Source organism: Caloenas nicobarica, chromosome 4 (genome assembly GCF_036013445.1).
Source record: "Caloenas nicobarica isolate bCalNic1 chromosome 4, bCalNic1.hap1, whole genome shotgun sequence".
NCBI lineage: Eukaryota > Metazoa > Chordata > Aves > Columbiformes > Columbidae > Caloenas > Caloenas nicobarica.
This window is the reverse complement of record NC_088248.1, coordinates 73,057,069-73,070,266: the sequence shown is the minus strand read 5'-3', so window position 1 is coordinate 73,070,266 and position 13,198 is coordinate 73,057,069. Positions and strand designations below refer to the sequence as shown.

At 46.1% G+C, this 13,198-nt stretch overlaps 2 protein-coding genes across 7 annotated transcripts in view; one reads left to right on the top strand and one right to left on the bottom strand.

Moving 5' to 3' along the window:
* Nucleotides 1-10,419, top strand: part of REEP1 (receptor accessory protein 1) — a 67,351-nt gene extending 56,932 nt beyond the window's left edge. For 2 of the 6 annotated variants that reach the window (XM_065633162.1, XM_065633163.1), the window contains 2 exons: nt 4,469-4,608; nt 6,693-10,419. In XM_065633162.1, the coding sequence (XP_065489234.1) occupies nt 4,469-4,608; nt 6,693-6,764 (212 nt within the window). In that variant the 3' untranslated portion in view covers nt 6,765-10,419. Of the gene's footprint in view, nt 1-134; nt 4,609-6,692 lie in introns of those variants that run through there. The other 4 variants (XR_010606089.1, XR_010606088.1, XM_065633165.1 and 1 more) reach the window with 4 other exon arrangements.
* An 840-nt stretch (nt 10,420-11,259) lies between these two features.
* MRPL35 (mitochondrial ribosomal protein L35) lies at nt 11,260-13,023 on the bottom strand. The gene is made up of 4 exons (XM_065634450.1): nt 12,973-13,023; nt 12,691-12,859; nt 11,787-11,931; nt 11,260-11,587 (listed from the first exon to the last, which is right to left on the bottom strand). The coding sequence occupies exons 1-4, from the start codon at nt 13,004-13,006 to the stop codon at nt 11,399-11,401; spliced, it is 537 nt and encodes a 178-aa protein (XP_065490522.1). The 5' UTR covers nt 13,007-13,023; the 3' UTR covers nt 11,260-11,398.
* Nucleotides 13,024-13,198: the final 175 nt, after the last annotated feature.

Genomic DNA, 13,198 nt, shown 5'->3' with positions numbered 1-13,198 from the left:
GTGGCTCCTGGGCAGCGTGTGCTGCTGCAGTTGGCTGCTCCTAACTTCTTGGTTTGGCAATGAAAACTGTTGGGGAAGTACTTGACTTGGCTCAATGTCTTTTGGAAATGATGGCAAATTTGTCTTTGTTGCAGGGAAAAGAAGCTGATCGCCATCGTATAATAAATATCTGTTCTCTTGCTCTTACTAAGTGGTGTGCAAACTTCCTTATATTAATTATCCCCTGGAAAGGCTTAGCTCTGGAGTGACTTTATCTTCCACTACCATAATACAATACTTTACTCCTGGTTCGTGTAGTCTATGGCTGTGGATTTCCCCATTGCTCCCAAATAATTACAGTGACAGGAGAAAGAGGCATTGCCTGGGAAATAAAGGGGGTCCAGCTTCTCTCAAAGGTATTGGGGTACCTGATTCCCACTGTAATTCTATTAAAGTGTCCACATTTTTCAGAGGATCTAGAGCAGGAGTGTCAAAGTCATTTTCACCAGGGCCCACATCAGCCTCGCAGTTGCCTTCAAAGGGCCGAATGGAATTTTAGGACTGTATTAATGTAACTACTCCTACGTAGAGTCCTACACATCAGCGAGGCTGATGTGGGCCCCGGCGAAAATGAGTTTGACACTCTTGCTCTAGATCAAAATCCTTTGCTCCTCTGTAATTAGACTGGGCCAGGCCCTGGCCTCTGTTGTACTCATGAAAATCCATAGGAGTCACTCTGGATTTAAACAGCAGCATAGATCAGAGCCTGAACCAAAGCAATTGCTGAAAAACCAGGCTGCTGCTGAAACCCATTTGCTGCTGTAGAGTTTTGCAAGGGAGATATTTTTTTAGCCCATGTAGAATCACAGAGATTAAAGATGACAACGATCTGGCCCCACATTCGCATGTCTGTGTTGGGTTGTTGCCTGTGGTGAATTTCATAGTTTAAATCCCAGCCCTGTCTACTTTAACTTGGAACGTGCCCAGCTTCAGGGCTTCCCACACAATGTGTTGGTTTTATCGGTTCCCTTTGAAGGAATTAAGACGATACGAACTGGAATTAAGGAGTCCCTTTCCTTAGCCTGTTCACAGTCAGATTCTGTCTTGCCTTGATGAAGAGAGGAGCATTATCTGGTCGGGATACTGCAAAGATCTTTGCAAGAGGCAGCAGCAGCTTTAGTCCTGGCACACCAGCCGGTTTCCCATTTCTGCGGCAATTCTGCCCCTCCATGCAAAGGTGTAAGAGGTGGAGACACCCAAAACGCAGCCCGCTCTGAGATGGGGAGTGGGAGTCTCCCAAAGATGAGAGAGACAGAACAGACGTCTGGCTCATGGTCCATGCTTTTACACAGCCCCGGCTGTGACACGGACCCTGGGGCTGTCACCTGCTTCCCTGGAGCAGCACACACTGCTGGCTCTGCCACTTTGGGGACATCTGATAGTGGGCTGAGGCCCCACAGCCACAGATCCTAAAGAAACACACAGGAGGTCACCCGAGGCCAAGTGCTGTCCTCAAGAAGCCTGTGCCAGCCCTGACAACGTTTTGCTCCTCAGTCTTCACCTTGGTGTCCCAGAACTCAACCATTCACTTTAAGCCTCTATCTCCTTTCTCACTAATTCCTCACGTGTGCGATAATTATTCTGGTTAATCCCCTGCTTTACGCTTTCTCCTGCAGAGGCCTCACTCTCTTGGTGTAGGAAAATTAGTTTTTTATCCTGTTGTCACTCTGTTCACAAAAAAATCCCAACTTTGGAGTTGGCAGTCACGTAGCAGCAGCCTTTCAGAGATGAGTTGCCTCCAGTCCTAGAAGAGTGTGATGCTTCCACAAACGTGGCACAAAGTCTGGCACCCCAGATCAATAGGAGGTTGGGATTGCCCACAGTACAGACGTCCTTCCCAAGGCAGGATGGGCAGGGAATCCTCCTTTCTCACTCGAGGTCTTAAAAAAAAAAGAGCCCTGTGTATTCAAGATCAATGGTCAGAAATGTAGTGGGAAGGTCTGGGATAGACCCACTTCTGCCCTTTTCCATTTCAGTGAGGCTGAAGCAAAACTGGTTCTTGATTCACTGGTTTTCAGTGCTTCATTCACAATGAGATGGAGCAGGGGAGAAGAGGCCCTCAGCCCAAATTCCAGTGGACTTTCCAGACCTCTCTGCTGAGGTGTCAAAGCTGTGTGTGCCATTTCTCCTCTTGATCTTCACAGCAGCAGCTCCAGGACATGGATATGATGCTCAGGCTGATGGAGAGAACAGAGGAGCCCGCAGGAAGCTGTTCCTCTGCTGTGCCCCTCGAGGAGATGATGCAGGTGGCAGAGCTGCCTGGCTATCTTTTTCACCCAGAACGCAATCCGAGAGGGAGAACAATATTGGAGAAAGCAATGTATGCTAGAAAAACATGGGATTGCCAGGAGTATTATCAGGGCTAACAGTTCCTTCTGTGTCCTTTTGCTGTGGAGCAGCTGGTGGTAGGAGAAAGGGACCATGGCATGTTTGCCTAATCGTGTACACTCTCAGCTTCATCAGCCAGTGTCTCTGTAGTCTGGCCACTGAATGCTCTAATTCTGGTTCTCCAACATGCATCCTGTGCTCTTTTGAAGTCCTCTTTTTCCTGGGCAAAGCCGTTGTCTCCTCGCAGCAGCACATGGCTGGGGATGTGTTTTTGGGCCAGCCTGCGGTCCACATCTGAGGGACCTCTGGGGAAGAGGGCGGCTGGGAGCAGTCACATGAATTGATATTGGGGACAGTACTTGGCCTCCAGGCTGCAAATTTGGGCATGTTTGGTTCAGGCTTTGCTCAAGCTCTGAACAAATGGCATTAAAACCAAACTTGTCTCCGTTCTTCGTTGTTTTAGAGAGATGCAAAGACCAGCTCCCACATTCAAGATGACCCAAGCTGGGCACCTCCTGAATATCTCACTTCCCAAGTGCAAAGATAAAATAGTAATTAAAAGAAAATGTTCCTGAACTGATTTTGCCGTGTGTCTTAACACTACAGTCATATATAGAGAAACCCAATTCAGCATTACTGCAACTTTACTATCAGCATTTTCAGTACAGCTGGGAAAAAGTTGACTTCTGGGTCTTCCTGGAAGGAAACCTGCAACAGTGTCTTCCATGCAAATGGTGATAAAGGGGTAGAAACACTGGGTCAGTGGCCAGAGGATGATGTTCACCGCTCGCTTGAGCAGCAGCTGCATCCTGTGGGTTGAGAGAATTTAGCTGCTGACTTGAATTTGGCACTGGGGAGTGGCCTGGTGACCTGCTCCTGACTTGTGGTGTTGCTGTAGCCAAAGCAATTTGCCTCGGTCTCTCTGTTACCCAGCTGAAAGAGCTGTTGGAGAACTCAGTTCTTTTGTGCTTTAAGGATCTAAGTGGATTCGTAAGTATTAGATGTTTAAGAATCCTCTTTGGTTTTAGTCTTTGGTCCAGCGGAATCTTGCAGTCAGGCTGAGACAAGAAGCACAGAGCATTATTTCTGCGTATGTTTATAACAATGGTCTAAGCACAGACCATTAATGGTGGTTAGTGCTATCTAGACAGCAAACACTTCCACTCCTGACGTGTTTCAGAATGAAAAAAGCCAAACTATCAGTCCAAGGAAGCTCCAGCCCTGCTGCTAAGAAACTCTCTGTGGAGATGCAGAGAGCTTGGTCACGCTGGGTGTCCTCTTCTGTGCCTCTTGCTTTGGACTGTCCATTAAAAATACCATTTGGCTTCCCTGTCTGGATTTAAGGCAGTAAATAGTGTTGTATGTCGTCACCAGTCCCACAAGGATCTTGCCGTAAGGATAAGAAACACTGAGCAGGCGTTAGTGGTCACACTCTGCCTTCAGATCCATCAGTGGAGTTAATGCTCTGGAAGATTTACTCCAGAGTGACACACACAGACGTTTCCCAGCTCTGGTCTCGCAGCAACACACCCGCTGCGGAGGGTCTGTTCAAGGTCTGTTAAGCTTTTAGTTGACTTCGGTAGGTCTTAGACTGGGTGCTGGGCTTGAGCACTCAGCTTTGAGTCTGTTAGTGCTGCTGTGCTTCATGTTTCAGTATCCCAGGCTGCTGTCTCTACTGTCTAGAGGATTTCAACACTCATTTGGTGGCCTCTAGAGGACACTCCTTCTGGATGCAGTGGATGCAGGAACTATGGATGGAATCAGCAATTCAAGAAATCAGCTATTTTATATATGCCTGAGCCAAAAAACCAAAAATCTTTCAGGAGTCAATCTCCAGAACATCAGAGGCTGTGAATTTAGTCTACATTCTATGTAAATAATCCAAGTAGAGTTTTTAATGGCTTCATAAACAAGAGCCTTTTGATTTCTAACCCCACAGCTGCTATGACTAGAGTGTGATGTGTGAACCTGCTGTCTATTAATCCCTGGAAGGTGCATGGCTTTGCAGTGAGGTGGCATCTGGGGTGGTGTGAATCAAACCATCACTGATTTCCTCATCCCTTGTCTTCACATTTAGACTGTAAATGGTCATGTTAAACAGGTGTGGACAATAAGTATGAAAAGCCACCTGAGGCAAACTGTGAAACAAAAGGCTCTGTGTTCTCAGATGATGAAGAGAACGATTCATTGGATTGTGCATCCATGAACAAAAGGCCCAAAAAGAAGGATCAACCCCTTGAGGTACTTCCATATTTTCAAGGCTTCTCCTTCTATGTGAATCTTCAAGGGAATCAACATTTTTGGTCTAAAAACATTGAGTCCAAACAATATACTTCTGGTCTTTCAGGGTTGAGTCTTGCTATGGGATCGCTCACTTTTCTGTATGTGTGGTTTCCTCAGTTAGTGCCTGTGGAGATAATAGTTATATGAGGCTTCGGAGTTGGATCTGAATTGCAAAACCTGGATCTAGCTTGAGTCACTGTACTAACAAGTGTGTTTTGAGTTGTGTCATGGAAACAAAAATTAAAGGAAACTGAGATCTCGCACTGTGGTTTACCCAAATCAATTTTAGCAACATTTTCTTGTGGAGGAAAAAAAACCTCCGTGGGAGATGCTGTAGGCAAAGACTCCTTCCAGTTCTGGGCAGGGAGGTTGGAGCCACCACCAGCAGCTCTGGGATCCGAACCGGGAAATCTCCACTGTGGGGAGTGGGTTTGTTCCGCCCTCCCCTTGGCCCAGCGTGAAGCAGCTGGAGCAGTGTGGCTCGGTCAGTGGTTGTGTGACCTTGCGGTGGGTTGTCCTACCACTGGGGGGACCTCACCAAAAGCTGCGCTACTCTGTTCTTAGCGTGGAAAGGCGCAGTCCCCATAGCTACTCTCAGAGCTGTCAAGTGGCCTCTCAGAGAAAGCGGAGCTATTAATTCCTGATTTCAGAGTCTTTACTGTGCAGTTAATTGCTGATTTGATTTAAGAGCCATCTGGCTTCTCCAAGAGCAGCCGTCTCCCATGCTGCAGGAGATGCTGCTGGCGTTGACAGGCCGTGTCCCCAAGCTCCTGCTTTACAGCCAGCGACTCAGAGCCAGCAGCTATGGAGTCTGGGCTGGTGTGGGATCCCTACGCGGCAGCTTCTTCATCAGCTTTTCTCCTCCAGCTGTGCCCTTCTGGATGCAGCCGTCCCATCCAGCTCTGTCGTGCTTTTGGGGATTCACAATGTGGACGTGGCATAAAAATTCACACTTGGAAGTCGGGGTGGGGTGTTGAGTTAACGCAATTCTCTGCGAAAATCTACCTTGGTTTACGGGGAAACTGGAAGAGATGGAGATTTAGATAGAGTCTAAACAAAACCTCACTGCACTGCAGTTCCTAATCTATATGAATATTTATACCTTGCTGCATCACAGGAATGTGGAAATACAGCATGATCTTGGGTTGGAAAGTCCTGTAAAATTACAAAGACTTCATGAAGGGCAAGACCTTGTCATAGTCTTACAGGTAAATAGGTTGATGCTATTAAAGAAAATAAAGCTTTGGATATTTATGTAAATAGAGTAGAAGAGCTTACCAGGCCTTGCATTGTCACATGGTGATGTGACAGGCCTCCAATTGGAGAATTTGTGCTCCTCTGCAACATCTGGTGACCATTTCTCGTTGTGAAGCTTGCAAGACACAACGCTATGCCAAAGCTCTTCTGAGAAAAGTATGTGCTGCAGTTTAGGTTTTGGGGTTGTTTGTTTGTTTGTTTTTTTGCTAGTCTAACTAATTTTTGTCTCAGTCTGGAGAACGGGGTTAACCACAGTAAACCAATTTCATGGAGTTGGTTTGGCTCCTCCTGGGCGTTCAGGGCTCCTTTTTAAAGCTCTCTGCATCAGCCAACTGCAAGGCAGAATGGCAATAGCTGGCTTCTGAAATAATTTCAACAGATTGTGTCTGGCCCGTCTCCCAAGCGATCCTTTAAAAGAGCTCTGCCTTGTGAGAATCACAGACCCAACGTGTTTCACCTCAGGGACCCTTTCAGCTTTGTGAGATGTGTCCTCAGAGGAGCTGTGGCTGGCTCAGACAGTGCAGGGTGGGCTGGGACACACCAGAAATGCCTTTCTGCCACCAGTTTGAGCTCTTGATCCCAGAGCTGCCGTAAATTAAACCAACCGCTTTCTTAAAGGAGTTCAGTCTTCAGCTGGTCATTCATTAATGACCTTCAGGGCCAAGATGATTCATGCCTGGAACGGGATCGTTGCCACAGAGGTGCCACAAAGATAGGTGAGTTTTAAGGCAAAGAAAAAACATTTCCTATTATGCCATTGAAGTTTTTCTCTTGCTTTTCTGCAGGCACCGCCTAGGACCCTTAGACCTCGCTTCAGGAAGAAAAGTACCTCGTCCTCTGCCACTGAAACAATGTGAGTGCAATGAGCCAATAGCACCAAGATCCACAGAATGTCTCTCTTCTGCCTTAAAGAGCTACTCCTTCATAACGTAGGAAACAGCAGCGGGATGGATGTGCTTTGATGTACAGCATTGTAGACATGGCCTTTCTCTCTCCTCTCCCTGTCTCCTTCTGTTACACCCTGCTCGCGTTTGTCCGTGACGCGGGTAGGACGGTCTGGCAGACACCTGTGGGTTAAGAGTCCTGGTTTTGTTTGCAGAGTATATGCCCGCTCACGCTAATCCTGTAACGCTGGACATTTACAATTCCCATTTGTGTCTGCATAGCTCTAGCTCTGTGAATGCACAGCAGAAATGAAAATAATCAATTACTCATGATGATGCATTGGCAGTGTATTTATTTATGGCTTTATCATTAATGAAGTGGATTTGCAGAAGGATTTCCTCCCTTCCTCCTCAAGACTGTGAATGATGTCACAAGTGTCAAAGTACTTTGACTGTACAAAATGTACAAGATTCATTAGCAAAAGCTGAGCTGCACCTCTATTTCTCTTTCTGCAAGTAAATCACATGTATTCTGAGAAAATCATTGTGCTAAAAACCACAGAGATATAACCACTTACAGAGGGCGAGGAAGAGATGTGCAAGAGAAGATAAATGGTTTCAACCATGTAATGAAGGGGGAGTCTTAAAATTGTGATCAGCCTGAGCCAGGAGACTATTGCGTGGAAAACAACAGCGGCTAGAACTAGATCGTATTGCTTGTGGCAGATGTTCTGCTGCCAGTTTTAAAGTGTGAGCAAACCAGGCTTGTCCTAGCTGCAGTGAGAAAAGTTAGAATTACTGTAGTGATGCACTTCCAGGGGAAAAAGCATCTTTCTCCCGTGTCTGCAATGGCATCAGTCCCAGCGCTTGGCTTTCCCGGTGATGTGCTGCTGGTTTACTTGTGCGAGCAGAGCAGGGCGCTGGGTCTGAGCTGCTTTCTGAAGCCTGGAGTTTGGTTAGAACCACAGGAACCGGACGGAGCGGTGTATTTATATCCGTATATAAATTAGAAATACAAAAGAAGAGGAAGACGTGGTAGGGTTTGTGTATTTGTGCTTCAAGTTGGTGTCTCTTGTAAGTGTTGAGCATGTGAGATTCACACATAAGTTAATTACGTGGCCCTTTGTGTTTGCTCTTGGACCTGTCACATAGACTAGAAAAACATTTAGCGTTAACGTAGAATGTGCCGTCACTAATTACCAGCACAGGGGCTCAATGGTGGACAGCACTGTTCACTCAGCTCAGGTGCAGGATGCCAACAGCTGGCTGGAGCGGATCAGGCTCAGAGAGAAATCCTAAGCGGCCTTTGAAACCTTTTCCCTGCTGAAGATGCATCGATGTCCCAGCTGTCCCTGTGACGGATCCCTGAGGTTTCCCCCAGAGCTTCCTACATATGTGGGGAAGAGAGAAATAAATTACGCGCACGCACAAATGTTCATCTGACCTGGCCGAGAAGTGGAAAAAGCAAAGCAGGTATTTCCTGTGTCTGCCACAATATTTGGCCTCGTTACCTGAGAATTTCATTTCCTTTACACGTGCTAATTCAATCATGTTTTGCAATGGGTAAGAAGGGAAAAAGTCTTCAGAAAGTAAATCGAAAAAACCAACAAACCTGTCTAAATAGCAGTTACAGAAGAGTCAGTCCTTGGAAAGATACTCAGCAAAAGCTTTGAGGAGCTAAGCTTGTGTGTTTTATTTTTAAGTAGCTTTAGAGCTTATCTGATTTCTTTTGGCAAACATTAAAAAGAAATAGAAAAACTGCCTGCAGTGTTAGCAGAAAATAAAATCCTGTTGCAAGCAAAGTTTCCCTGCTATGCAATGGGCTGCCATAAAATAAAAAAGCTGACAAGTTTGCACTCAATTATGCCAAAAACCCCAACAACATAGAGCTACATAACACCTGACAAATTCTCAGACACGCTGTATTAACGTTGATTCGTACTAAAATTATTAAATGTGCGTCTAATCTGCTGTTTTACTGTCGACTGTTTAGCATTTTTTAAGTGCTGAGGCGAAATTGTTGACAAGGGAGTTGCCTTATATCTCTCAAAACATTCACTGTATAAAGGAGAAAAATAAACCTTTTCATATCTCTGGCAAAAATGTATTAATTTATCAACGGAGCTGTATATTTGTGTATAGATAGACAAGAAATGTGAATGCCTAACCACATCCACTTAGTGCTGTCATGTTCTGTATGCGGAAGAGAACGGTCATTTGCTTTTGATTCCTCATCTTCCACACGCAGGTTGTTTACAGGGGCTGCCCCAAGTCTTGTCATTTCAACTTTTTGGCTATTTATTCAGAATTAATACTAGGCATTAAGTTTTTTGTTCCAGTTTTGAGCCTGTCTCTGGGCAAGGAACAAGCCTGATTCAGCGAGTCGCCTTCCTGCGCTGATCCTGACCCCTCCTGGCAACTGAGAGTTTGTTTGCAGGACTTGAGCTCATGGTTTAAACTGGCAAAAGAGTTGGATTAAGTAAGAAAAGCCCAGTTACAGGGGCGTTTCAGGCTCTACAGGGCAGGCAGGCACCTCCTGGCTTCTCAGAGATGGTCTGGAGAACGTAACCAGAAAGGAACAGGCCGGCCCTGGAAAACCTGGCTTTAAACCAGCACAAGGCTCAAGTGAACCCCGCATTATTTGAAACAAGTAAAATTGAGGCTGAGGGGAAGGAAACTGCAGCTGAAGGTGGTCTGTGGAAAACAGGCTTGTGAATTACCTCACCCATCATTTCCATAATTACCATAAACTCACCTCAGTTACAAAGAGAATAAGCGTGAGCGCTCGGTGCGGTGCTGCCCGCAGCCGCTCTTGTTGTGGGGCCAGGGTCAGCACAGCAGCTGCAGCCGCCACCTGCTGAATCAGGATCACATCAAATAAAGACAAGAGCGACTTCATGTCTTTCACTGTCACCTCGGAATTAATCCCACGCTGATCTAAATTGTGTTAAGTACAAACCCAGCACAGACGGAAAGGAGAATCGGGTTATTTATTCCTACCGAGAGGGAGAAAGCCCTCGGGTAGAGCCGATGCTCCTTCACCTCGCGTAAACAACCTGCTGCACTGACTGCTCTCGGAAGCATTCTCATTAGCGATGAAACCCTCGTACTCGTGACTCGTTAATCACAGTCTCCTTTTTCGCTCTTCGTTTCGGGTACCCATTTTGCATCTAGCACCGTATTCGAAATAGCGGAGGACACTATGTCGAGATTTGCGTTTAGACAAACTATTTAAGAGTCATAATTGTGCACTTCATGTGATTTCTTTCCTGTGATGGGTAGAAAAGACCTGCGATGACATGGTACATTTAACGCCTCGCGAGGACGGCCGTTACACCAGGATTCCAAAGGTTGACGTTTTGTTATTCTGCTTGATACACATCTTGAATAAAGTCTTAATCTTTTTTTTCAAAAAAAAAAAAGAAAAAAAAAAGAAAAAAAAGAAGAAACATCTTTAGTCTGTTCAATGTATCTGGCAGGCCAGAATAATTACTTTGATCGCTGTATTATTTTTATCTCAATTCTGGCTGACTGTATATAGATGTACTCACTAAGTGCTGCATGTCCTTCAGAACTTCTTTCTGTATTATGAACTGGAAAAAAAAAATACAGCTACTGAACACTCTGAGTAACTAGTGAATTCATTGAAATACTACAGCCTTGTACAGCAAACCACCTCCTGCTACCAGGAACTATCAGGGACTATAAGTATGGGTTAATTACTAGTGAATATTTTGAAGCTACTGCTTTTCATACACTTGGAATATCAGATTTGTAGAGAAAAACCTCCAATCTAGCCCTGAGCAAAACCAGAGCCTCATTGCACTGGACACTCCAGAAGGATCCTTGGTTTTGTTCCATATGTAAGTGTGATCAGAGATATAAAGTGTGAGGTATAATTAGGCTTAAAAATAAAAAATAAAAAATAATTGACTGCTTGAGGATGTAGTGTAGTACTCAAAGAATATATATTCAACTACACAATACCCAACACAGGATACAAAATGTGAGTCTTGTAATGAAATTGGTGGCTAATACATTTTTATGTATTATATATAAAAATATAGACTATATATTTTATATATATACTGATTTTTATATATATAATCAGTTATAAAAAACACATACAGACATGAAACTGTTCTTTTCGATGGAGACATGGCAACAGTTTATCTGGTATTGTGACAGGTGACAATACCAAACTGGACTCTGCTCTTCCTCCCTTTCCCCAAGGAACTCTATTCAGTGGGCCATCCATAAGCATGGACACAACAAAATGTATCCTGGGGATATTTAAACATGTTTATTTTAAACATTTTAATCTGAAATATGTTGAATTGTTCTCTTTTAGTGATGTTTAGATTGTATTCATCCACATACTTAATGATCACAGAAAACCAAGAGATCTCAGAACATGTAGGTGACCAGCTTGGTCTCTGCTGAGTAAAATACAAACTGCAGCTCCAGATAATCTTGAATATTCCTTTATTTTGGGCATTGATCCCTGTAATTCTGATCAGATGATATGTATATGTTTATTTAGGAAAGTAACAGGTATTACAGATTTACGTTCTAAAATTCAGACCACACCACACGTATCACCACCTCTACAAACGAAGATTCGTGCGATCGTGATATTTCTGGTAGGGATCATCAACATACCAATTCCTTCTTTTCCAGAAAGAAGTCGTCATTTTATCAAGGAGTTTACACTGCGTTCTAGTGCACAGCACCAGCTCCCTCAAACGCTTCTTCTGGGCAGCCGACTTCTTCCACAGCCTTTTCTTGTAACCGGACTGTCAGAAGAAAATACACAAAAGATACACAGATACAGCAATACCGCTCAGTAAAAAATTCCCTGCTTTGAGGGAGACTCTGAAACTTTTTTAATTTCCACACTAGCTGCTGCCCTCTAATGGAAAAAAACCATTTAGCCCACTGGCTGTAAAGATGCTTTTATTACCAAAAAAACAACCAACCAACCAAAAACCTCACCTGCCTCCTAACCCAAAGGCCGTTGTGCAGGCGCAGAAACCGCTCGGTGACGGCTTTCACGGTTTTCCTCTTCCCTTTCCGTAAGCTACAGTAAGTGAGAGTCCTTGCTGGCTGCTGCAGTAGGCTTGGGAGTAGAGATGTGACACTAAAAAAAAAAAAAAAAAAAAAAAATCCCCAAAAAAGGGAAAAAACGAGGAGACAAACATCTTTTTCTAAAAGTAATCACTAGGTTTTCATGTAAACAGAAATCAGAAGTGGCTGTGACTTGTCGGAAGGTTGTCAAGAGCTCAGCTAACATGACAGCACGCCACTTAACCGCAGCGCTGAATTCTAGTCAAAATTAAACTCCATGCTATTATTCCACACAAAACAGCTTTTTCATCTACTGAAAGGGGCACTCAAGAGCAACACTCGCTGTTACCAGCATTCAGAAATTACTTTTAAAATACTGATGCCCAGCAAGAGAAACAGCGCTGATTGTTAACAACCCGGCTTTTTGTAAAGCTTATTTCTCCAAAGTATATTCCATTTTGCCCCCTGCTTCAGGCATTATTGGCAGAATTGGGAGGCTTGGGGCTAACGCAGAGTAAAAAGCAGCCTGAGAGGTTTCTCAGACAACGGGGTTTATATAAATCACAGACTGGTTGGGGTTGGAAGGGACCTCTGGAGATCATCCAGTGCAACCCCCCTGCTAAAGCAGGTTCACCAGAGCAGATCACACAGGAATGTGTCCAGGTGGGTTTGAATGTCTCCAGAGAAGGAGACTCCACAGCCTCTCTGGGCAGCCTGGTCCAGGCTCTGGCACCTCACAGTAAAGAAGTTTCTCCTCACGTTTAGATGGAACCTCCTGTGCAAATGTCCATTTAAGCTCTTTTTCTACAAGGAGAAGCCGCGCAGTCGGTACCTGCTGAGGATGGAGGTGCCGCCTCCCCCGGGCGGGTTCCCCCGGAGCAGCCGCGGTTTCCACAGCGGGGCCGCCGCCGGTGTCCGCACTTGCCCGACGCACCGGGCGGCGAGGCCGGAGAAAGCGCGTCCCGCGGCGGGGCTGCGGGCGGCCCAGCGGCCCAGGATCCCTGCGGAGAGCCAGACAGAGCCTCAGGGGACGCCCCGCGGCACCGCCCGGCGCCGCCATTTCGCGGGCGGCGCCCCCGGCCCGACATGGCGCCCGCCTCCCCCGCGCACCGACCCGCCACAGCCCCGCGCGCCGCCGCCGCCGCCATGTCCCCGCGCTACGGCGGCCGGCGAAGGTCACGCTGCGCCGAGGGCGGAGCGGCGCCGGGCCCCGCCCAGCGGGGCGCTGCCTGTGGCCGCTTCGGGCCGCCGCGTCCCCGCTGCCGGGCCCGCCTCATCGCCAGAGATAAGCGGCGGTAACCGCTTCCCAGGGAGCTCCGCACGGCCCCAGCGGGGCGGCC

Bases quoted from the DNA above. Each gene is read 5' to 3' on its own strand.
- MRPL35 (XM_065634450.1), bottom strand. From the start codon at position 13,006: ATGGCGGCGGCGGCGGCGCGCGGGGCTGTGGCGG. The intron at 11,932-12,690 runs GTACCGACTGCG...TTTTTTTTTTAG, and splicing joins GGCACCTCCATCCTCAGCAG to TGTCACATCTCTACTCCCAA. The intron at 11,588-11,786 runs GTGAGGTTTTTG...TTCTTCTGACAG, and splicing joins GCCTTTGGGTTAGGAGGCAG to TCCGGTTACAAGAAAAGGCT.